Raw genomic sequence first — 23,317 nt, 5'->3', positions numbered from 1 at the left:
ACAACGTTCGGGATATCGATGGGGTCAAGCAGTTGTGTTAAGTGTCAGATTTGGGAAAGGACGGTCTGGAGTACCATGGACGGCGCAGTACGAGTGCGAGAACACTCCTATTTATGATCACTCCAATACAGATCGGCACAACCTGATCGAATGGGTCTGCCCTCGCGGAGGAATTCTCGAAATCACCCCGATCAGGGACATTACGCAACCGCGGATATTATTCCATCAGCATACTGTGGCTATGCCTCAAACTGCGCTTTTGCAGCCATGGTAGACAGGCCGGTAGTTGACGACGGCGGTTTTCCCAGCCCGCATGCGAACACGTCAGGTTAATCAACTCGCAGAGGTTGTCTGGTCATCTTGTCCCTCTCTTCGACAGTCCTGATTGTGTGGCTGGAGATTGGGCGTGTTATAAGAGCTTACATAGCTGATGGTCCACCTATGCACAAAACTCCATTTTGACCATAAACATAGTGTACTTTACTTGGGCTACTGGTTGCTTGGTCACCCGAGATGAGATCTAAGGCGAGATGCCGTGATCAGATGGCCATACTGCTGCTCCTCCTCGCAGTCATCTGCCAAATTGCCACTAGTCACACCCTGACCCATTTGATACAGTATCTCAGAAGGCCATTTGCGAATGAATCCATTACAAGCACGAAACTATGGCCTTTGACAAGCTCTTTGTCAGCTGGTCCATCAGCTTCTGGCAAGACAACTCGTTTGCATCGTCCTTCGATGATTTCACAACCACTAGCTTGATGACAAGTCACATGAGCGTAATACCTCCCGAAAGTGTAGCTGGTACCTTAACTTCCGCCTTGTTACCTTCTGCCATCGATGGGGAAACTACCTGGTCTGTCGTCAGCTCCATCGATTCTGCAACAGAAACCAGCACCACTTCCAATACAGATGATTCAGACGTCTCTTTTGGGTCTCTGTCTTTATCGACCGCGATCACCCAGAGTCCGGCACTTCTAGAGACGTCAACACCTACAGCTACAACCCATTTCATCACGACATTGAAGCGGCCCGAAACTCTGACTATAATGTCGGCAGCATGCCTGACAAGTTCACATCGCTTACAGATGACACAGAATGACTCTCCTCACAGACATCCACCAGCCATCCATGCCTGGATAAAACCTGAAGTGTATTTCTGGTCTTCGTACAGTCTACAAACGGTCAGAAAAATTGCTTCCACGCCAGTTGCCGAGACAGGGGCCACAGAAGCTGCTTCGAGACTTTCTCCATCACAAAGAGCTAACCTAGTGCGAAATAGTGCCCATGAACACATTTGAAAGCATGCAAGATTCGTCGCAGCAATGCGCAATGTGACACCCATATTCTGACTAACCTTTCCAACTCTGAGACCTTGATTAAGCGCAAGACGGTGCACAGTTTCGATACTGCACACAAAAGCTGCGTGTGGCATACTTTCCAGTTGTTTCCTAAATCGGATATTGCGATCACATTTCGTACTCACAAATGGAGGAGCTTAGGCCACCAACAGCAAATCCATCAGTCCAGCTAGCACCTGCTGATTACAAAACTACGAGAAATGGAACCACGCACCAAGTCATCAAACGGTGCTCAATTGAAATGCTCCAAGTCGGGCAAGGTTCATGTCAAAAGGATATGTCTCTGGCTTTTATTCAAACTGCATGTGGAGGGCTGTCAATGGCGACAATTGTATTTCGACGTTTGACCCCGCATCGACGACGGCGATTCGTGGTGCTAAAAAGCTGGAAGACATCGCCCACAGCAGCACTAGACGTCGTACTTGGCCCGTCACTCATTTCATGCTGCTTAGTACAATTAGCACCAATAATCTCTCTCCGCCAAACAGGTCTATGTGAAGCATATCCAGTGGCAATACTGGCAAATGTAGGTCGGTCAATAAAGGCTTACTTTCTTTGCTGTAAGCGCCATTTGGAACTGTTGATTGCCGCTATGGTGTCACCAATGAAGGAAACAGTATCCCGCCCAAGTGGGTTTTGTGGTTAGGACCTTTTGGGTCGCTAGAGACACTTGAAGCACTATACTGTGCCCGTTAATTGAGGTCTCCGGAATTTGTGGTCACGTGGATATGTCAATTCTAGAAAGAATTAAAAGGTTCAGTATATCAGGACAGTGCCTAGCAATGTTTTAGTCAATTTCATTTCCCATCTTCCCATCTTCCTTCATTTTTTAAGCAAGAGAGGCATCATTTATTCATGCAGTTCGGTGGTGTGTAGTTGTCTAAGCCACACTTAGATCATCATTGAATCGAAGAACACGGTTTGTAGCTCTCGGGTACGTTGGTATGTGTGTACTCACCAGCTTCTAGGCGTCACGATGCTTGTTAGCCAAGACACGTCTTGGAAGAGGAACATGACGGATGACGTATCCAAGCGGCCCGAAACTCCCAATCAGACAACGACAGAGAAGTTGGATCACCAAATCCAGGCAGTTCGCCCAGAAGAAGCACGTTCAGAATGCTCATCCTTTGACGCTGTCGACACGACAGAAGTAAGTGATGTTCGTCTGGCGTCATGCAACAGTGCTGCTTGCTAACAGTGGATCAAGGCCTATCAGACCATGCTCGTTCAAACGCTCAGAGCACGATCACTCTGCCTTTCTTTTTCGAATGGATTCCTCCGAAAGACGATGTGAATAATGCCACCAGCTCCCAGAACAATCAAAAAGCCTCTCCGAATGCAGATACGATCAGCATGGCAACAAGTACTCGTGACGAATCGCCAGCATCGGCCAGCCCTATCTCTGTACACAAACCCAGATCGCCTCGTCGTCAAGACTTTGCTGATACCAATTGCCGATCATCGGGGAGCATGTCAGAGATGTCGAACCCTGCAGCCACCGCTCGAGATGAAACTAGTGGCTTCGCGACGGGCTGGGAAAGCATGAGGGATGGCACACTTCGCAATGACTCCAAAGCACATCGCAATTGGTTACCGTTCGATTCAAGCCCATATGTCTCAACAAACCAAACAATTGGCCCTGAGCATGAGGTTGGAGCTTCACACCGCTCAAGCTTGGCCCGCAATCCAGGATCCACACCATTCCCGTCAGGATGCTGTTCGGTCTGCATTTTGACAAGAGAAATTGTCTAGCTGGCCAAGCCGCCGAAGAGATGGCGGCCTGGTATCCGTGAAGATGTCTACTCGGCTGAAGGCCCTTCGGCGTTGATGTAACGTGATATTGAGCGCCATATGAATCCCCTTGAGCTCCGCCAAGTATACCGTAGACTGGGTTAACGGGCCCAAGTACGCTGTATCCTGACGTTCCACGAACCTGATCGGGTCAATTGATCCTTTCGGTCTTGCATTATCGGCTATAGAATTGTTGACAACACTATCAGCAGGCGGTTCGCCAGGATGTCGCTTTTTCTTCGGGGGTTTGGGATAAGGGCTGTCGGTATCTGTGATCGTTCGCTTACGACTTGTCCTTTCAACAGACAAGGGCGGGTTCTGCGGCAGAATAGCTTGTGTTCGTATGTGTTCAGAATGATACTTCATACTTGTTGGGTAAGTGTCTTCTTCGCTGCGGGAGGACGCAGTTGATGACACGTCTTCCGCTGTCCTGTCTTGCCTTTTGGCCGCTTTCCTGCTTGCCATCAGTTGTGATCACCCCTTCGCATGCTCCAACAAACCTTGATCTCTTGGATAATTTTGCCGTTTCTGGGCGGCTATCTGCATTCGTGTTTGAGCCATGACGACTAGAAAAAGAACGAGAGCGGGAAATGGTAGGTTCAAATGGTCGTAAGCACAAACGAGCAGGTAGGATTTCTGTTCTGCACGGCTCCGCGGTGTTGCTCCATCCATCGACTTACGCGCCCGGAATGTGAGTGGAGGCCCCGCCCCTGACTTCTAACGGAGCCAATCACCTGCTCGTATCAATCGACCAGTTGTGGGGAGCGCCTATGTATCGCTACAAGCCACAAACACGTTAGAATTAGTTGTGGCTGTGAGCACTCCATGCGAAAGCGTTGCTAATCTTTCTTGGGGGTGGTGTAGGAAGCTGCAAAGGTACATTTCCCTCTACTTTTTCTTGTCATACAGCCTGCGATGCTCCGAATGACATGGTCTTTGGTCGATACCTTTGCACCACATGCGAACCAACTCTAGACAAAACCCAGCAAGACTGAGGCAGTGACTCTTATATTGGGCAGCGACGCTCCAGTGCCCCGCTGCCTGCGCATCGACGACGAACGACGTAACAGCACCAAGCCTAGAAAGAACATCGACACCCGACCATCATGGGGCAATACTCGATATCTATACATTTCTATGCCTTCTAGTCAACAAGCGGACGACTTTCGAGTATCCTATAGACGTCGTCTGATATCCAAAAAATCGCGCACAACTAGCCAGCCAAAGGCATTTTACAGTAACCTTTCATTGCGAAAACTGAAAAGTTTGGGCTGTTATATCCTCAGATAATATGGCACCAACAAACGAGACGAATAGTCCAAATGACTCCTCGCAATTTCAGGGTTCAGAGCTGTTAATCCCACCAACCGCCACAGAGAATATGGAAACCACGATACAGAAAATCTCGATGGAAAGACGGACCGATACGGATCTGATTGCATATTTCCAAGAGGTAATTTTACACCACACATTCACTAGTCGGACCTATACTAAATATTTCCAAGTCTGGGAAATGTACCATTACCTGGCAACAGCCCAAGAAAGGCGAAGAAAATCGACCTCCAGTGAACGCTATTGCTGTCGTCGTCGATGTGCCCGATAACAAAGGAGCGATTCGAGTCTATAAAAAGGCCAGCGACACAGAATCCAAGCACATCGGAACTGTAGGGACAGAATATGCTGGACACATGGTCATAATCCCATGGGCGGAACATACTTGGTGGTTCAGGTTGTCAGGATCCCTCATGGTGGGATACGTTGTGGCTGAAGCTTAATATTCCCATCTATATTTTTGATCGCTGCATGGCGAACAGGCGTGTGAGGTCGTCAGAAACGGGTACTATCATGAAGGAGGCCATCTTCTCCGAGTACGTATCGATCAGATAAACTTGGCCAACGATCTGGTTGGAATGCACCACGACCTTCGCATCCTCCCAGGTCAGCTCATATCCATCGCCAGTGTAGGGTGAAGTCCACCCAGTCACCCCATCCGTTGTATGTCCCGAGCCTTGGAGTGGTGAAGCTTCTTGGTTTGTTTGGAGGTCACTGTCCGCATCAAAGAGTTCGGTGCTGTTTGACTCGCATTCTTTGGAGAAGACGTCACCGATCCTCCTTAGACAAGCATGATAAAGAACATCCTCCTTCTCTTTTATTTTCGACCCTAATTCCCTTCGAAAAGAGACTTTCATGGCATATACTGCACTCACACCCAAAGCGGCAGCACATAAAACAACCCCATAAGAACCCACAACGGTCTGGATCTGCTGGAGGAATTCCAAGTAAACCTCTTTTCTTCCTGTTGCAGTTCCAATTGACAGCAGAGTAAATGCTTCCCTGACCCGTTTATTTTCAATGCCTTTCAGAGACTGGCGGCGTTTCACGCCGTCGGATACGCTGATAAGCCTGGTCAAGATCTTATCTGTTGAGGAGTATTTTTGTGGCGGCATCCCAGATACTTTGAACGTGGATCAAGCAAAGCCGAAAATGAAGAAAGGCTGGGCAGGAAAGTGTAGGGTAAGTCGCAGGAAAGTCGTAGGAGAATGTGGTAAAGAAAGTGGTGATAGGAAGAAGTAGTAAGAAAAGTTGTGAGAAAAGTGGTGGGAGAAGTGGTGAGGGAAGTGGTGGGAAAAGTGGTGGGAAAAGTGGTGGGAAAAGTGACATGTAGAGTGGTGAAGAAAGTCGCGAGAAAAGTGATGAAGAAAGTGACGAAGAAACTAGTCTGTAATTAGAATCCTAACCGAGGCACCGTTCTGAAATCTGGCTACACGTTGGTCCCATCTGAGTCGTGCTTCTGCCTACGTATACCATTCACATTGTGGTAGTCCAACTTTGCAGTATTGGTCTTGGCTCGTTTCCCAATGATACGCCTAGAAAGACCGAGCAGGCAACGTTCAAGCCATATAGCCATGGTTCTGCACAGATACAGAAGGACATCAAAAGACTCTTGTTCCTGGGAATTAGAGACAGGCCAACAGCGTGCACAGAGATGAGCGATAGGTACATGGTCTTCGAGTATGCGACCGCATGTTAGCGTGCCATATTAGGTGATGGATCCCAAGCATGCATGTTATCACTGCATACTAGCCGTCCTGAGCTGCATTGGCCATGGACTTACACACAAGGAAGTGAGGTGTTTCGTGGTCATCGCCTGCCTATATATAGCCCGAACCGCTTAGGAAAAGCTACTTGCTCAGTTTTGATTCAAATCTCCTAATGTTTAACATATCAGCAATGGCTCAATTCAATGGTACCAACCCATTCCCTACCCACGGCGTGCCTTCAAACAGTGGTACTCTCTTGGATGAGTTCTTTCCTGGCTTTGGCCAGGCTTCGGCTTTCATTGGACAGTTTGTAGCTGGCAATCTTTCTGGCTATGCACAGCTCCTGTGTCTGTGCAGTGTCCTGTCGTTCGTGGGCAGGTACATCAATATATTGGTCAGATGGATCCGAGAAAACTTCAGTAAGTACGACTACCTACAGCATCAGCCTTAGAGGTAACCTAACATCGCTTAGCTTCTACGATTCACTTGCAGCGCTCAAGCGAATCATATGATATGCTTTTGGGCTGGATTTCCTTAAACGACCTTGGTTCTTTGGCTCGTTCTTCAGTCGCGCGTGTTGGCGCGGAAGGGAAGACACCCCCTGACCATTTCATCGCTAAGAAAAAGCCACTACACTTCTCGCCTTGGAAAGCAAGCTTCTTGTTCTGGTACAATTCCAACCTGCTACTCTTCCGCAGCACATTGAAAGAAACTGCTTTTCGCCAAGAGGAAGAGATATCGCTTACCTGTCTTGGCCGAACTTCGAAGGTCATACAAGCGTTTCTGGCGGAGTGTAGACTTGAATACTTGCAGCGAATCGAAAACAAGACTACCATTTTCGAGCATTCTGCAGAACGATGGAGACGTACTACTGCCATCAATGCTAGGCCGATGTCCACTGTTCTAATCAGTGATCATGAGAAGCAGTCATTAATCAGTGATGTCGACAAATTCTTGGCTGAGGAGACCCAGAAGTGGTATTCAGCCCGTGCTATACCTTATAGACGAGGCTACCTGCTCTACGGACCTCCAGGCACCGGAAAATCAAGCCTGAGCCTTTCTATTGCTGGCCACTTTGGTCTAGACATATATGTTCTCAGCATATCAAGTGTTGATGACGAGACGCTCAAGACACTTTTCGCACAATTGCCTCAACACTGTGTTGTTCTTCTGGAGGATGTGGATGCCACAGGGGCCAGTAATTGTCGTGGCGTCAAGGCTCATAATGCGGCGACACCAAAGGCGGTCACTCTTTCAGGGCTCCTGAACGCACTCGACGGTGTAGCATCCCAAGTGGGTAGGGTTTTGATCATGACGACTAATCATATCGAAAAGTTGGATGAAGCACTGATTAGGCCGGGTCGGGTCGATAAGGTGCGATTCCAGCTTGCAGATCACGACGTTCTCCTTCAACTGTTTCACTTTGTCTTTGCCAGTACAGTGAAACACCAATCTTCGGATACAATGGAGCGCTTAGCAGACGACTTTGCGAAGAACATCCCAACGCTAAGTTTCAGCCCTGCGGACGTATTATCGTTCCTCTTAGAGCATCGGGATAGCCCAAGTAGCGCAGTGATAAAAGCTCGGTCATGGGCCACTCGTGCTCTAGAAGAACGAGTTTCGGACAGTGCATGTTTGCCCGAAGATACCAAGTCGAACGGGCATTGAAGCCGCTGTACATTACATGATTTGAAAGGAATCGAGTGTGGAATGACGAGTACTGGCCAATCAGAAGTGGTCGTATTGAAGCCTTGGGTGGATAATTTAGGCGAACTTATACAACAGACAGATTGCAAACGCAATGAGCAACCTCGATGATAATGATTTATATGGCTCAAACTTATTAGGATGAATTGCAACGACGGTCAGTAGTACTTGGTGGGAATTTCGCGACTATGACAGACGAACTTCGACCGATTGCAGATTGCCTATCTCCTGAGTAATTGCTTCCATCATCATCGTAATCCTAACCCAAGTAACACTCGCATTTTCCCAGTAGCTTTTCCATCTAATTGAAACGAACAGATGTTTACCATTTCAGTTTTTTTTCGAGCAAGAGATCATCAATCACCCTTCAGGTCATCGCATAAGTATACATACGGGCGCCTTAGAAATCAAGCGACTTTATCATTGAAGCAGTAACTAGGAGCTTTTGGGAACCTGTTGTCCATGCGCGACAGGAGTTGCGTGAGAAGCAATGCTGCTCACTTTTTTCGAGAGAGAGCGTTGACATCGGAGGTATCAAAAGATTCATTTAGGCCGATAGATAATTCGCAGAGGCGTCTTGAAGCCTGGGAATACGAACTCGAGGGAGGACTCTTTGTAGATCAGAACATTCTGGACGTCATCGCGACCAATCAGACGAAATTCAAACTAGGGTCAACTCCATCAAAACCATGGGACAAAACTCAAGAAGCACAAGATAGCTTTAGGAACTGAACTATTAGGAGAGGCCGCGGACCGGCACTTCTAACTGCCGTTGGTCCAAAACCTCTTATGTGACTTCATGGGGCATACACCGCTAGAATATGTTCGTTTCCTCGTAGAAGGGGCTATCGCTCGTGAACAAAAATTCCGGCCAGTATGTAAAAACGATTTGTCAGATGTCATCAAACTATCTATTGTGAAATCCAGGTATGCTCACAATTTCAGAGCCTATTTCTATATGCAGGGAGAATATACCAATACTGTGCCCATGGCCGTCTTTGGCAAGGATGTGAGGTGGATAGCCACGTATCTAGCACAGTTCGAAGACTTCCGCAACATCAGTGAGAATATGATTTTTTTAAGGACCCATTTCTAGACGTAGATTGCGCTGCTTACCCACGAATGGCAACCATGTATTCGCGTATAAACCACCGTCATTCTCGATTTCGATAATGTTGATCTGTAAAACTTCCTATCGTATTTGTTGGCGGGTACAAGATAGTCGAATGCAACGCCATAGTAAACAATCCGACTAATGATGATTAGAGATAGAATGCCTCTTGATAACAACGTTTGCGCACCTTAGTGGTTCTTCCACTATCCAGCCAAGATATTCATCTTGCACAACCACATCATCAACCTTTGATGCGGGGGCGAGCGCCCAGAATGAGAAGGAGATCGGGCTCATTATAAGTGAGATCGAAAGATTTGATCCTTGTGATCTCCTCGGCCTGGGGATGAACTTTGTTGTATAGAGCAATATCAGGTCGTAACGCACTACCGTTCGACGCGAGCCTGTTTTGTTCCACTCGTTTCTTCGAGATTGTAGAGTAACTTAGCCATGGTGGCAATCGTCCCAGCAAGGTGTCAGTGGAGGCGGCCCGCACGAGTCCTAGGAGCAGAGAAGAAGAATTCATACATCCAACGTGCGATGCGTGGCTTGTGCATGTAGATGTTCCCTTATGCTTGTGCTCTGTGCGATGCCCGGAGGACATATGCAGCGTGCCCTGAGTGGCCCTGTGTCCTTGGTCTGGCCTTTGGCTCGTCTGGCTGGTCGGGCATCATCAACAGACGAACGCTCAATGCGATAATCGACCGGCTCTTGCTACTTGGTACATGCTTCTTGAATTTCCGGGAAGATGAAGGCGAGGGAGGGCTGCGTGGCATCTTAGGCTGACACTGGGGACTTATCTGTTCTTCATGGCTGATCGATGTGAAGCTTGATGCGAAGCTCGTTGCAAAGCCTGTTGAGACCTCTGTGTCGTTTCCATCGTCTTTGCCATATGCATGGTGAAGGATGGCCAGTCCCACATTAGTCTGCTGGTTGTCCTGGACTTCCCGAGTCTCCTGCTTGTCATCTCCAGGGATCCGCAACGATCGTACATTCCGATCAGACCTCCTGATCGATCGCTGATCGCTGGAATTGAGACTCAACGATCGATCAGCGATCGACCAGCATGAACCAGTCGATCGATTGATCGGAGTGATCGGCCTGATTGATGAAGGCAATGGTCAATATAGGGTAGACGCACGATGATGATCTCGATAACATGGATATGAGTAAACAGAGATGATATTTCGAGGTATCTGACATATCTTTCCACTCTCCACTTTCCTGGATATTGTAAGAAAGTAGGATGGTCTGTAAAATCTCAGCCTTATTTCGTGATCGGGAGGATATGTCCATGCCCAATAGAAATGTAAGTCTTTGGCAGTATGATTTTGATGACACATGCTGTCTCTCTCGTCCTTTATCGGAAGGAAAGTTTTCTCCTCATTCGAGTGTCGTTATGTTGGTTCCAACATCTGTTTCCTTCTCCCGAAGACCCTGACGCAGCTGCAGCGTGTCAATTCAATCGGACGCGGCGATCCTTGGAGCGCTCGAAACGCGAATCGAGCGCCATGACTACCGTGGCACAGGTCTCTATTTTCACTCTTCTCATATTGAAAAGTGAATATACAAACATTCTTAGCGTTCGATTTGCGCTTCGAGCGCTAAACGACCTGTTGTGACGTCTCGAAGAGGACGAGCGGCGCGCTGACGAGGCCGAACGTGATTGACGCGAGCCGAGAATCGAGAGCCCGATGAGAAGCGACGTGCTGATGAAGCCGAGAAATGACAACAAGAGGCTGAACTTTTGACGCGACGAACAACTTTGGACGAATACATTGCCGCAACTCATCAGCTCGTAGCCAACCACTTCGCCGTCGAGACCGACAAGGGGCTCACCTCGAAGGGCCCCATCACAAACCCGTACAACAAGCTGTGTCCAAAGAACCTACGCCCATGGCCCGACTTTCTCGAGCAGCAGCGACCCACTCTAGGGGCCCTCTACGGCACCTTCCCGGTCTCTGATCGGCGTTTCGAATCTCGGGGCTTTTTGACAGGCCTCGGCTAGCGAATTGCCAAGCGACCGATATCTTGCGAAAAGACGCTCGAATATTTCCTGCACAATACCGTCGAAGATCCCGTGCGAGAGATTTTCGAGAACCACCCCAATGTGATCAGCGATGTTGCGGAGGAGGTTGTCGACCGGCAGGCCTCATTGATATCGCCACAGACGCCCGATCAAGAGGAAAAACCAGGGACGCATCCGCCCCGACCAGATATGCGTATACCGGTTTGACGACGAGCTCTCGACACGGCGTATCATGCTGTATGTGTCTGAATACAAGGCCCCGCACAAGCTGGCCGCTCCACACCTGCGTGTCGGTCTCCATCCCATGGATATCTTCAAAGACGTGGTCAATCGGAAAACAATACCTACCGCGGCGGATCCCGAGGGTCGATTCCAGTACCATGCCGAGAGGCTCACCGCTGCCGCCATCACACAGACCTACAACTACATGATCGAGGGGGGTCTCTAGTACGGGTTGCTGACTACTGGCGAGACCATTGTATTCTTGCGAGTAGACTGGCAAGAACCCGGCACACTCTTGTACCATCTAGCAGAGCCCGCTTTTGAGGTGGCAGCGCAATCGTGGGAACACCACGCTTGCACCGCAGTTGGTCAGTACCTGGCATTCAACCTGCTGGCTCTCGGCCCGCCAGGGAACCCACCCACTGTTCGATCGCAGGATGAGCGGCAGCGTGTGATCTTGGGGCTGAGGCGATGGCCAGAGGACTTTGAGACGACATTGCGATCTGTTCCCCGAGACGAGCGATACGCTCCGAGCGGCTCAAGCTCCGGCTCGCTGTATGCGCCGACGGCTTATGCAGGCATCAGCCGGTCACCGCGCGTGCCTCGAACAAGACCCAAACGCTGGGCTCAGGAAGAGGACCGTCCAGATGTGCAGCCAAGATGCAGGGGCCGGGACGACGAGTCTTCGTCGGATGAGTCCTCGCCTCCGATGCCGGACACCCCGACACCGTCTGCTTCTAGGGCTGGTCAGAAGAGGTCGCCTTGACGCAAAGTGTCCCAACGTTCTCTTGCACCGGCAGGCTAACCTTGCAGCTGCTGATCATCTGATCGACCGTGACGAGTTCCTCCGGTTCCTATTTTAGCAGCTGCAGGAGTCTCTCGACCACGGGATCAGTCGTCTCGATGAGGGCGGATCCCGCGGCGTGCTGTTCAAAATGAGTCTGATGGCCGACAGCTACACTTTCGTCGCTAAGGGCACGGTATCTGCTTTCATTCGGGACGTGTCGGTCTGCCTGGGCGCGATAGATCTTCGCGACATGGGCAGGATTTATTACTACGACCATCGGGTCTACATCGAATACCTGTTGCTTCTCTCCATGGCAGTCCGATTGACGAAGCGGCTTGTGCTGTGAGGTCAAACGTTGTCTGCGGGCGATACATCGGGCGTGCGTGGTGCATCAGGATGTGCGTCGTAACAATGTGCTACGCAATACCGACACAGGGGAGCTCATGCTGATTGACTTTGAGCGTTCTGTCGTCAAGGCAGGACGGAAGCCGCTGGGCAATATCGTGCCTAACAAGCGATCGTGGAATGGGCAAAGGAAGGAGACTACGGCGTCAATGTACAGTCATGGTCCGGGAGACGCCAAGTACGAAGAAGATATACTGTAGGCAGGGGTCGAGTTCCCTGAGAAAGACGTCTTTGCAGTGCCCGCGGCATGTGCCTACAAGCCACGAAAGACGCATGTCGCTGCTGGCATAGCTGCTTCATTCAAAACTGTACCCACGTCTGGATGATACAGGAACATTCCATGTTTGAGTCAAAGCAAAGATGATGCATAACGTGGCATACGGTCCATCTGCAACACCAAAAGGCGGCGTCCACTGTGGTACTTGAATGCCTAAATTGGCTAGGAGCGCCGGTCCTTGCCCATTAGTGACGTTCAACACTTGTTCTGCCATTGGGACGTGGGCCGGGTATGGAACTAGGTGACAACGACGCAGCTGCTCCAATGCGATCTGGCATTTTGCTAGCTCTTGGCCGATGAGACGATGCTCTCGGTGTTTGAGCAAGATTTCGTGGCTAAATTCCAGCTCAATGGCTCCCGTTGCACGATTTAACTGTAACCTCATTTGGGGCGGTAGTGGTTGCGTCGCCGACACTTCCTCCTTTCTCGTCAGTGCTATCTCCTCCTCATTTGGTGAAGCAAGATTGTTCTTCGAATTTCGATGCTTCGCCAGAGAAATGTAGGCACTGGTGAGGCACTTAGCGCAGGAGATATGACGCCCAACTCCTATCAACCATACGTTACCTTGTGAAAGCGGAGTAGAGGTATCACTAAAGCTCAACGACCCTCGCCGGCTGCCTCTGGCGCATGCAATACACTGTCGACAGTCTGAGATTGTCAAGTTACTTCCCGATGCTGGCGCTGACCCCAACCCATCATATGTTGTCAATAGGCGCACGGAAATTATCTGCTTCTGACCGAGGCCATTTACTACAGTACTCCGGAAATAGCTCAATTGCTATTCGATGCGGGCGTCGCGGTTGATGAGACGCCCGGCAGTTCTTTGGAACCGCCTCTCATGGTGTTGAGCACTCATGCGGTCCCCGATGATGCATTCTTGCATCTGGCTAACATGATATGCATCGGAATGGGCGACCTGAATCAGCCAATTACGGCCATCCAGCCATGTGGTGGGCAATCAAGAATGGCAGATTCAAGGTCGCGAGGACTTTGATTCAGAAAAGGAGCAACATGTGGACAGAAGGGTGTCTTTATGCGTGCCAAGGTAGTTAGAACTCTTCTTCAAGCACTAATATGAAATACTTAAGGTACAGTGAATTAATTTTATCACAATACTGTATGGCTCACAGGCCGATGTCGGTGATTTCGAAAATGGAACATGGATTGCTACACAGTAACGACTATAAGTCGCTATAACTGGTCCATATACATACTGAGAGGCGCACATGTAATCCAGCTAAGAAACCACCGAGACTTGACACTTCTGTCTCAAGAATTGCTTTTTCCTGTATCCTAGACAAATTTTATTCTTGAGCTCGCACTATTCATCGTATAGTAAAGTCAATGAAACCCGTGTCGCTCCTGTCTCTCGCGACTGGAAGAATGCTAGTGTCTAGGGAAGACCTTAATCCGGATTGGCGACACTGTAAGCCTATTTGCGATTTCGAAAACGTGAAAACTCCTGTCGTGCTACATTGCGTATCAACAGCAATAACAGGTCGGTGATGCTGCTGATGCAAGTGTAAGAATCCGTGCCCGTAGAGTGATTGAGAATAGGCTTCGTAACGTGTCCAATATCGGCTGAGATCCACTATTGTAGGTCCTTGAAGTATACAGTAAAGTCTATCGATGTCCATATGTGGCAGCTCCTCGAGAATAGGACTGATGTCAGCCGGAGATGGACAGAAGGAACATAGGACTAGATTTGTACGTTCGCCTGGATTGCTTTTTGTATGCCAAAACAGCCAATGCACGACAGTTATGGCAATCAGTCGAACGAATGACTGACTGATTCGATTGTTTTGACACGCTGCTTCCGCATCAAACGCACGAATGTGTTTCTCGTGAGAGCTGTTTTTGCATCGAGTAATGTAGGACTCATGAATATAATGATTTAACTTACTTGGGTAATGATCCATTTGTGCTCATATGGTGGATAGCGTAAGTCTGAGAACTGGTTAGAGTCCTAAAATAGGATCCTATCAATCAGGAGGGCCCGTTCCGTACATAAGGAATATGAATATTTGATTGCAAGACGTTTCCGGTGCGAGAAAACGTGACAATCCATGTCAATCACATGATGCCTATACGGACAAGCGCTAGAATTCAGTTCTGATTTTCGAAGGGATCCATAAATAGCTCTAGTGAATAATGATTTTCGTCGTTATGAGTGGGAGCCAATTTCGGTACAGTACCCGCTGTATCTGGAAGACCTCGACCGGAGCTTACGCTTTGGGATCAGAATGATATGGGCTAGAAGATGACCTGATCATTTGGCGTCTAGAGCTTCTGCCTAGTACTCCATTAAGAAAGGACAGACAAGCGAAAGCGAATTCCCTCTCGTTACTGCAAGGTCCGACAAGAAGGAAGGAAGGGGCGTAAGACTTGCTGCAGGTATTGCTTTCATGAAGCATCACGACTGCGTTGCGCTGCTTCGTGCGCAGTTACTGGGACGCCTTTCTCGAGCATTGACCGCTGCAAGTCAAGTGGTCAGTCGGTGCACCATTACGTCGACTCCTTGATTCCGAGTTAGTGACTTGCTTTCTTTGACCCATTCTGATGTAGCATTGCTGATTGGGCTCGGTTTTCGGCGCGTCCGCATTCATTCCCCTTTTTCATAGACTTCAATTATACGGGCTTGAGTATATCCTTCTGTACTCGGCAATGAAATTGTAACTGTTAGAGCCTCTTTTCTATGGCGGCGGAGTTAGTCTTTACGGAGTAAGCTTGCACGCTCGATTCCCTTTCTTCCGTCAACTTGAAAGATAAGTACTCTAATTAGCAGTTACAGTTCCGAGTTCCAGAGCGCTTCGCTCCAGGCACCTGGGGCAGCTCACAATAAACGCACTCGCTCTCCTGTATGATTTTACAATGCGTCATACGATGGATTTATACAGCATCCAGGTAGGTTATCCGAACAGACAAGAGATGACGAATGTGCTTGGCTTCCAGGCTTCATGGCGTATCTACTGCATATGCTAGATTAGCGGAATCTGTTCGTTCCTGAATATTTGGCCCTTAGCTTGCTCAGCGCGACAATAAGAGTAATTCATAAGTTGCAACGTGAAATATATTATTTATTACCCTGTTTTAGCATACAACCAATAATCTCAAGCCTTAGATCCTGATTATGGTCAGGTTTTATCATGCGCCGATCGGGCCAGGATCTCCACGTTAGCTACGGTTTTGAACGTGTTCGAACAGGCCAACTGGCAAAACATCATAAATCAATTTCGCAGATAAGTGGTAGTTCTACTTAACTAAATATAAGGGTTCTGAATACAGCTGATCTGATGAAGGCCTGGACGGCAGCGGGCTGAGCGGTTTCGACCTTTGTGTGTCCACTCTGACTGCTGTACATCTCTGTCTTAGAGGCACTAGAAACCAGAAGAATCTTTCAGACCGACGTATGCACCGTCCCGCTCAGCTTTCAGTACAGCAACGAAAATTCCTTAAATCTCATGCACAGGTACCATTGCCGATACAAGTGCGTAAAAAGCAGTATTTGTTGACAATCTCCGCATACGATGCTGACGATATGTCGGGGAGAGCCTGTCCCTTGAGCCTTTGACGAGACGGCGGGAACAAGTGAAGCAGTAGAAGTCCCGTTTGCTATAACCGTGGGAATCGAAGTAGAGTCAACTAAGTCGCAAATGAAGCCTTCTTGTTAGGCGTCACGTACAAGTCACCGCTATTGGGGCCACCCATTGAATCCTTGTGGGCTTACTTGGCATCATTGAGAGAGACTGCGAAGCCATAGCGGTTTGCAAAGGCAAATCCACTAGGCGCAGGAAGCCATTTTGCAAGATTGCCACTGGGGAGAGCGGTAGTGGACTTGGAGCTCTTGAGACGCAGTATAGTTGGCTTGGAGTCGCCTTGGTAATCGTGGATGAGTTGGTCATAGTTCATGAACTTGTTGTCGTGGCCATACCATCCAAGGTACTAGTAGACATCAATTTCGGCCAGGTGCCTATCGATGGGTTTGGATGTCGGTTGTTCAGCGATATGCAGTTGAATGGCCACGATGAGGTACCTTGGAAGGTGCCCTCGCTGTTTTGTGGTAGCACCTTGCGGAAGTCAACCTGAAAATTGAGATTATTGTTGTTGTCCCAGTACTCAAGGCCGTTGACATTGTACCTCACGCAGAAGAAAAGGGTCTTAGCCCCCAGGTTAATCATGTCTGACAGGTTGATAGTGAAATCAAACCGATCATGGCCAGGCTCAGATTCCCTCGACTTGATCTCGTGTGTGTACTCCGCGCCAACCTCAGACATGGTCTCCCAATAGTCAAAAGTGAATCTGCAAACTACATGCTTCTGGAAGGCCATATTAGCTACGCCGATTGACCCATTCAATGATTTCTGGTCGCTAGACATCCACACACGTTCCACTCGGGCGGGAAGAGAGCTGCGCACGAGAGTTTCAACAGGAAAATTGTTCATGACAAGCTCCCACTTGTAAGGAGGCGATTTGGACCCCGACTTCCAGTCGAAAGGATCTACCGTGCCAGTCGCGTAGTTGTTAGCCGGAGATGGGCCCGCGCTGACTGCCAGCGGACGATCAACCTGCAGGAAATGTCTCACATGCTCTAAGTGTGAGTCAAAATGGACGGCTTTCGACAACGTTGGGATACTAGGCATGCTAGTGGTCCTCTGTCGTGAGGCCGGCCGGAGGGCAGGGTGGACAAGTTCGCCAGATTTCTTTCGAACCACTTGAGGCTTTTTTGAAGGGTGAACCTGTTCCGAATCGTCTGAGTTTTTCAAAGAAGCATTTGGTGATTTTGAGACCATGAAGGAACGCTCGGTTTTGGGACGGTTATGCGAGATCCGTCTTTCTCCGTTTTTTGTGACATTGACCTTCAAGCTACGTTGTACTACATCAACCAAGTTTTCAATCTGTGTGGGCAGGACTAGCAAATCGCCTGGCGAGGTCTTCGATGCTAGGTTCGCTGAGCTTCCCTGGTGCTGAAAACCCGCAGTGATTACATGCTTGAGCTCCTCAAAGTTTCTGGTCTGCCTTCCTCTGGTCAGCACCGCCTCCGCTCCCACATCTTTGCTCGAGGTTTGAAGGTCTTCCATCATGACGATGGCACGAGCAGGCATGGTTCGGGCATCCGTGATGAAAGGTGGCGATTTTCTCACCAGCAACCAATGCCTCAAGTTGTCGGAAGTTCCCGGAATGTGTTATTAGGTCGAGTGCGGAGATTGTCGCTAAAGGCGTAGTCGGTGGATTGGCCCAATGAGGTTCGTCCGGGAGTGGTTAAATACTATGTGCGAGACAGTGCTGGTCGTGCTGCCACGCCGGGTATGCCGCCAGATATGGGCGTTGTGCAATGGAAGGACGATCCACGATTGACACCGGGTGACCAGGGAGATGCGATAGCAAGAGAACGATGGGATGGGGGCGTGTAAGGTACCTTCCCATGGGCTGCCGGATGAAACCAGATGACGGAATGTGAAGGGAGGAATAGTCAAAATATGACTCGAAGCTGCTGTCCCTAGGTACCTGCTTGCTGCGAGGTTCGTGTGGCGCTAGGTTTCGCCCAGGTTGTCCGAAACTCTAATGCGTCTCTCATCTTATTTAAATAAGACTAGTAGTCTATTAATGCATGTTTTTAGTGTAAATACATCCTAATAGCTGTGATGAACCTAGAACGCACAATGCGGGTAGCATGTGACGTCCTATGCGGGGTCATGGTTGGCTTCAAGCATCACGCCATCCAAAGACCACCTGTGTCACGCCCACCTGTGTCACGCCCACCTGTGTCACGCCCACCGAGCCCGATACTTCTTGGTGAACCTACTGGTAGTGAATCTTCCTCAAAATTTCTTTAAATATGGATGACAATAGCGTAATTCCTTGTGAAATGGCCTTATCGGTGCGGCTCGGACTGCGAGATCCTGGCACCGTCCTGATAACGACATACTAATTGTCTCCCGCTTGAGTGATCGTATGCACAATCAGAAAATGGTCCATAAAGCCCATCGGACACTTGGCGAGGTCATTGCGCTCTTCATATTGAGCTAATTCGTCGGTGGTGACGAACTTGACGAGCTGTTGTTTGCGGCGCTGAGGACATGCGGAGCGGTTGATGTAGACCCACCAGATCTCACTCTGCTGAGCCGCGCCGGATGTATATCGAACCTTGCCTAATTCGCTCGTGCTCTGCAGAGGCGCCCAGTATGTCCTGGAAGAGGCGTACCATATCCGATTCAACACCAAATTGCACCAAACACTCTTCAAATGGCGTCCGACCGAACTGATTTTTCGCATTTGGATACGCTCCATGGGCCAACAGCCACTTTGTCCGCTTCCAAAAGCCATTAGCTACGGCGTAGTGCAACGGCATCCCGCACACGTCAGTGCGGATGAGCTTGTCTAATGTAGCCTCGTCCATCGCATTGATTTCGATGTTCAAGCCATGGACCAGAAATCTCATCATCTTCATGCGCTCTGATACGTGTGATCCAGCAGCAGCATGTAGAGGATACACGCCAGGTGCATCCAGACAGGCACCTGACTCTAGTAAGAGTTTGAATGTTGCTGGTGTAGCGAGTGCCGCGGCTCGGTTGAGGATTGCTCCCGAAGAAGCAGGCGTGGGTCTGATGCCAACCGAAAGCAGGTAGTGCAGAACACATTCATGATTAACGGCTGCTCTACGCTGGGTCGTTAGCCTTTGGGGACCTTTTTACGAGCTGGAACTTGTGTGAAGCGTACAGGGCAGGCTGGAATGCTATTGAAAAGGCAGGGTATGGCAAGTCGCAAAGAGGTGAAGATATGTTAAGAGGGCAGGTAAATCGTGACTTACGGCAATACCCAGCGGGAGAACATCTCCACTCCTCCAAGGCTCAGTTTGTTGACCGCCAGGTCCATCATTTCCGCGCTATCCTTTCTCGCTGCCACAAGCGCAATCTCAACCATTAGATCATCAAGAGCCAGACTTTCTTCATAAAAATGATCAACCAGACAGCATACGCAGTTGACAAATCCTCCATTGGCGGCCCGGAAGATCGGCTCTCTAATCCCATTTACTTCAAAATCGTGATGATGCAACAACAACTCGACCCGCTTGACATCGCCAACTGCACACGCGGAAGAAAGGCATATGCAAATCAAGGCATTTGACCTCTCAATTTTTGAAGCGTCGTCAATTGTAGCATACAGATTTGCTCGTAGTGGAGGCGGTGTCGCTGGGCTTTGCGTTTGTGGTCTGTACATTAATGTTGTCCACTAAAGGCGGTGCAGTGAATAGCGCTTTATGAACCGTAAAGCCATGGGCAATGAGTGGCTTGACGAATTGTCTGTTGTTTCATACAGTGTGTCTGCCTGTCTCCAGATAGGTATAACCAGGAAATATGATGTATTTTTGACATGACACGGTGCCGATTAAACTGCTGATTTATTCATGTTGTATTAGTCTGTAAAGCGTTCCAGAGAGACACTGTTAGTGTTGTGGTCACATCTGAGGAAGTGGCCTCAGGTGATCTTGCAACCACCAGATGCTGGTTGTGGCAGAGCTTCTAACCAAAACAAATAGTAAACCCGGCGAATTAGCTTGTGGTTAGTGCTGAAAGGAAAAGGAATTGGAGAACCCACTGCGTCTAGTTAACGCCTGAAACGAAGCGGGGCTGTGTCTAGATCAGCCCCCACAGATCGCTAAAGATTGAAGGTGAAGTTGAGATGACTGGCCGATCTGGTGTTGCGACCGGGTCGTCTACGGTAGAAGGGTAAGGCAAGAGATCGAAATTGAAGATAGATAGAAACTATATGCATCCCTACAAGCACAGTAGGCTTATCCATTTTTCTACCAATATTGCTAGCTAAATTTATCGGTTGGTAGACGTTTACATATTCGTTCTCGAATACCATATTCCGACGGTATTATTCAGTGGTTATTCTAGGTCCATCCCCCATTGGTGAGATCCCCCCCCCCCCCCCCCCCCCCCCCAAAAAAAAAACCCTGTGATAGAGCAATGGGAGGTTGTCAACACGCCGGGTCATTCTCTTGTGCTTGTTTGCTGACACGCATTCGGCCCCAATTTTTGTAGAAAAGTCGCATGACAGCCAAAGTCTTAGGAAGGTTGGCACATAGTGAGCTAAAACTTTATGGTTGTTGGGTTTTGCCACCATCCCCACTAGCATGTACTAGTATCAACGAAAGATTGTGGGACAATCCGGACACCTCGTGGAAAGGGTATTACGAATTGACTGACAAGCTTCCAAGATCTTGAAGTAGTTTGTGTCATTGCAGTGAATAAATGCTTTGCGGTATTGTCATTCTCTTAAGGGCCGAGCACAGAGTGGTGTATTTATTTAGGCACTTATATCTTCGTCAACCGATAGCAAGCGTCATATTTGCATAACCCATGAAGATGACAGCTGTGACCCATTTCCGAGCTCCACCGGAGGCAGACCCCGACGAGAATAATGTCATTACTTTCGGAGCTATCTGCTTTGTGGTTTTTTCTCTCATGGTGATGTGCTTTAATCAATATAGGTTGGGTGTGGTACAACGTTGTTACTGACTTGTCGTAGCGCTGCGGTTGCGAATTCGGCTTGCCGGAATGAGGAAAATCATTATGTTGACGGAAGCAGTTCTTATGGCCAAAGGCTGTTGCGAAAACTTAGTAATGAAGCATCGATAACAAGGTACAAGTTCTGGCTATTGGAACATGTGAATCTACATCGGAGCTCGACTTTACTCACCCCATTTGGTATATCCTCAGACAGGGGAACTTCTTGAAGGTCTAATTTTCTTACATTGTGTTTAGTGCGATATGCCTGGATACTATTACGAGTGCAACTGAGATATACGACCTACCATGTGATCATGCGTATCATCAACAATGCCTCGAACGTTGGGTAGCTAGGGAACACCCATCCTGCCCTGTGTGTCGCAGGTGTATCTACACGGGAACTCTGAGCAGCAATTGCTCCATATCCCCTTCACAGGGCTCAATTTCCAGCTCAGCTTCTGGCTCAATTTCTAGCGAATCGACGTGAGCGACAACCGTACTTCCAATGAATGACATCGCGCATTGTATTTGCACGGAGGAGTGTAACCTAATGCCGGTTATTGGCAGCGAACGCAGAGCACTCATGTCGAATGTCGCCATCCAATTTTAAGCTAGCAACGAATGTGCTAGTTGGGGCCGACAGCGACCATGAAGATCATGAAGATCATGAAGGCTTCAAGCGCAAGACACTGCCATACGGAGGACGGAGGGTGAGTGACTGCGCCAAAGCCCGCTGCCGAAGGGTTTCCGCTATGTGGTCTAGATATTACATAACCGATACACTGCGGTCAGCGGCGAGAGCAAACGGATCCGAATCCCGCTACAGCCCCTTACCCGGTGTGTATTAGTCGTTCACAGGCACGCAGCAGTAAGGTTGGCTCCATCGCATGAGGTCGGTGACCAAACAATCCTCCTCACACTTTCAATACTGGCGGTTTTTCTCCACCTAGATCGTTCTTCCAGCTGGCGGACACGCAGACACCTATTTGACCCACACCAAATTCGACGCACATCAGACGACTATTAAGACGATGTCCAGACCAGACGACTGCGCACTCATAGGTCGGATGGTAATGAACGGGTGGTTTTCCGATGAAATCGTGGTTGGAGACTGAATTAAAACCATCTGGTATTGCCGGTATGGTACTGCAACAGCGTGAATTGGCACGGGAGCGGCTCTGAATGCACGTAGTTAAGCTGGCACCCCGAAAACCATGCGATATACGGCTCTGAGGAGTGTTTTGCGCTAATAAGGGATGCCCCCCACATCAATCGATTATCCAGAGAAAAGCCTAGATCGATATATTCGCATCGTGCTCGAAAAAGAGCGCGGTTATCAATACTCAGCTTTGTCTCGGAACATAGCGTTTAATGAGCGGGTTTTCATGCATTAAAATTATCCAGTACACCAATGGTTTAAGGGCCGCTGGCGCATTTTGGACAGCCGATGCGTCGCCTTGAGGTTGTGGTCGTCGAGAGAAACCTGAAGACGAGTCTCCGAGTCTGCATATCAAACACCAAGGAGACACAACCAAATTCTCAAGAACAGCTAGTAGGAGAGGTAAAGGGGATTCATGCCAGACGACTCATCTTCGGGCCAAAATATATCGAAGTCAAAAATAACGCAAATTTACAGAAGGAAGCAAAACTACACGCGAGCCATGGCATTGATCGCTTTTACATCGAAATAATGGTAGTTAAGGACGACGACATTTGTGACAAAGAGGCGTGAACATCCGTTTCGCGTCATTGGCAGTCGAAAGCGTCGGACAAAACGCGACTACTTGTCGACCTTTATCAGTGATTCATGAAAGACCTAAAGCTATCCAACAATTTTCTACATTAGAATTATTTGTGCGCCAATTCCGTTAACATCGTCGGGAGCATCGATAATGATCCTTTTTGGCCAAATCTTGAGCATGACCAGTGCTCAGCATCATCGATCCATCAAGATCAATGCTGAGGATGGCTCAGATGCATCTAGTGTATCTGCAAGTGCAATGAACTGTATATAGTCCAAGAATAAAAGCGTGATGATTTTCTGAAATTAGTGGTGTTATTTTTACTGCT

At 48.8% G+C, this 23,317-nt stretch overlaps 9 protein-coding genes across 9 annotated transcripts; 5 read left to right on the top strand and 4 right to left on the bottom strand.

The window, feature by feature from the left end:
• Window positions 1-215: 215 nt before the first annotated feature.
• BKA67DRAFT_585990 (uncharacterized protein) lies at window positions 216-1,770 on the top strand. The gene is made up of 2 exons (XM_046104227.1): window positions 216-1,175; window positions 1,358-1,770. The coding sequence occupies exons 1-2, from the start codon at window positions 666-668 to the stop codon at window positions 1,532-1,534; spliced, it is 687 nt and encodes a 228-aa protein (XP_045952162.1). The 5' UTR covers window positions 216-665; the 3' UTR covers window positions 1,535-1,770.
• A 476-nt stretch (window positions 1,771-2,246) lies between these two features.
• BKA67DRAFT_121209 (uncharacterized protein) lies at window positions 2,247-3,307 on the top strand. The gene is made up of 2 exons (XM_046094947.1): window positions 2,247-2,280; window positions 2,330-3,307. The coding sequence occupies exon 2, from the start codon at window positions 2,535-2,537 to the stop codon at window positions 3,111-3,113; it is 579 nt and encodes a 192-aa protein (XP_045952161.1). The 5' UTR covers window positions 2,247-2,280; window positions 2,330-2,534; the 3' UTR covers window positions 3,114-3,307.
• A 988-nt stretch (window positions 3,308-4,295) lies between these two features.
• Window positions 4,296-4,932, top strand: BKA67DRAFT_120990 (uncharacterized protein). The gene is made up of 2 exons (XM_046094946.1): window positions 4,296-4,605; window positions 4,658-4,932. Exons 1-2 carry the CDS (start codon window positions 4,444-4,446, stop codon window positions 4,925-4,927), a joined length of 432 nt encoding a protein of 143 aa, XP_045952160.1. The 5' UTR covers window positions 4,296-4,443; the 3' UTR covers window positions 4,928-4,932.
• A 4-nt stretch (window positions 4,933-4,936) lies between these two features.
• On the bottom strand, window positions 4,937-5,599 carry BKA67DRAFT_527175 (uncharacterized protein; the record flags this gene model as incomplete). The annotated part of the gene is made up of 2 exons (XM_046098820.1): window positions 4,937-5,178; window positions 5,257-5,599. The coding sequence occupies 2 exons, from the start codon at window positions 5,597-5,599 to the stop codon at window positions 4,937-4,939; spliced, it is 585 nt and encodes a 194-aa protein (XP_045952159.1).
• A 784-nt stretch (window positions 5,600-6,383) lies between these two features.
• On the top strand, window positions 6,384-7,861 carry BKA67DRAFT_595874 (putative mitochondrial chaperone bcs1; the record flags this gene model as incomplete). Its single annotated transcript, XM_046105222.1, has 2 exons — window positions 6,384-6,612; window positions 6,666-7,861. The coding sequence occupies 2 exons, from the start codon at window positions 6,384-6,386 to the stop codon at window positions 7,859-7,861; spliced, it is 1,425 nt and encodes a 474-aa protein (XP_045952158.1).
• A 1,719-nt stretch (window positions 7,862-9,580) lies between these two features.
• Window positions 9,581-10,307, bottom strand: BKA67DRAFT_541826 (uncharacterized protein; the record flags this gene model as incomplete). The annotated part of the gene is made up of 2 exons (XM_046100994.1): window positions 9,581-10,112; window positions 10,153-10,307. 2 exons carry the CDS (start codon window positions 10,305-10,307, stop codon window positions 9,581-9,583), a joined length of 687 nt encoding a protein of 228 aa, XP_045952157.1.
• On the top strand, window positions 10,300-13,090 carry BKA67DRAFT_639738 (uncharacterized protein; the record flags this gene model as incomplete). Its single annotated transcript, XM_046105744.1, has 8 exons — window positions 10,300-10,320; window positions 10,750-10,968; window positions 11,020-11,145; window positions 11,195-11,480; window positions 11,535-11,817; window positions 11,894-12,112; window positions 12,158-12,365; window positions 12,397-13,090. The coding sequence occupies 8 exons, from the start codon at window positions 10,300-10,302 to the stop codon at window positions 12,652-12,654; spliced, it is 1,620 nt and encodes a 539-aa protein (XP_045952156.1). The 3' UTR covers window positions 12,655-13,090.
• A 3,364-nt stretch (window positions 13,091-16,454) lies between these two features.
• On the bottom strand, window positions 16,455-17,833 carry BKA67DRAFT_664680 (putative phosphatase regulatory subunit-domain-containing protein; the record flags this gene model as incomplete). Its single annotated transcript, XM_046108423.1, has 2 exons — window positions 16,455-16,606; window positions 16,663-17,833. 2 exons carry the CDS (start codon window positions 17,831-17,833, stop codon window positions 16,455-16,457), a joined length of 1,323 nt encoding a protein of 440 aa, XP_045952155.1.
• An 823-nt stretch (window positions 17,834-18,656) lies between these two features.
• On the bottom strand, window positions 18,657-19,652 carry BKA67DRAFT_664679 (uncharacterized protein; the record flags this gene model as incomplete). The annotated part of the gene is made up of 3 exons (XM_046108422.1): window positions 18,657-18,896; window positions 18,934-19,387; window positions 19,540-19,652. The coding sequence occupies 3 exons, from the start codon at window positions 19,650-19,652 to the stop codon at window positions 18,657-18,659; spliced, it is 807 nt and encodes a 268-aa protein (XP_045952154.1).
• Between the last annotated feature and the right edge of the window lie 3,665 nt (window positions 19,653-23,317).

Source organism: Truncatella angustata, assembly GCF_020726525.1.
Source record: "Truncatella angustata strain MPI-SDFR-AT-0073 chromosome Unknown BKA67scaffold_11, whole genome shotgun sequence".
Classification (NCBI taxonomy): domain Eukaryota; kingdom Fungi; phylum Ascomycota; class Sordariomycetes; order Amphisphaeriales; family Sporocadaceae; genus Truncatella; species Truncatella angustata.
Note: the sequence above shows the minus strand (reverse complement) of the source record. Positions and strands in the feature narration are given on the sequence as shown.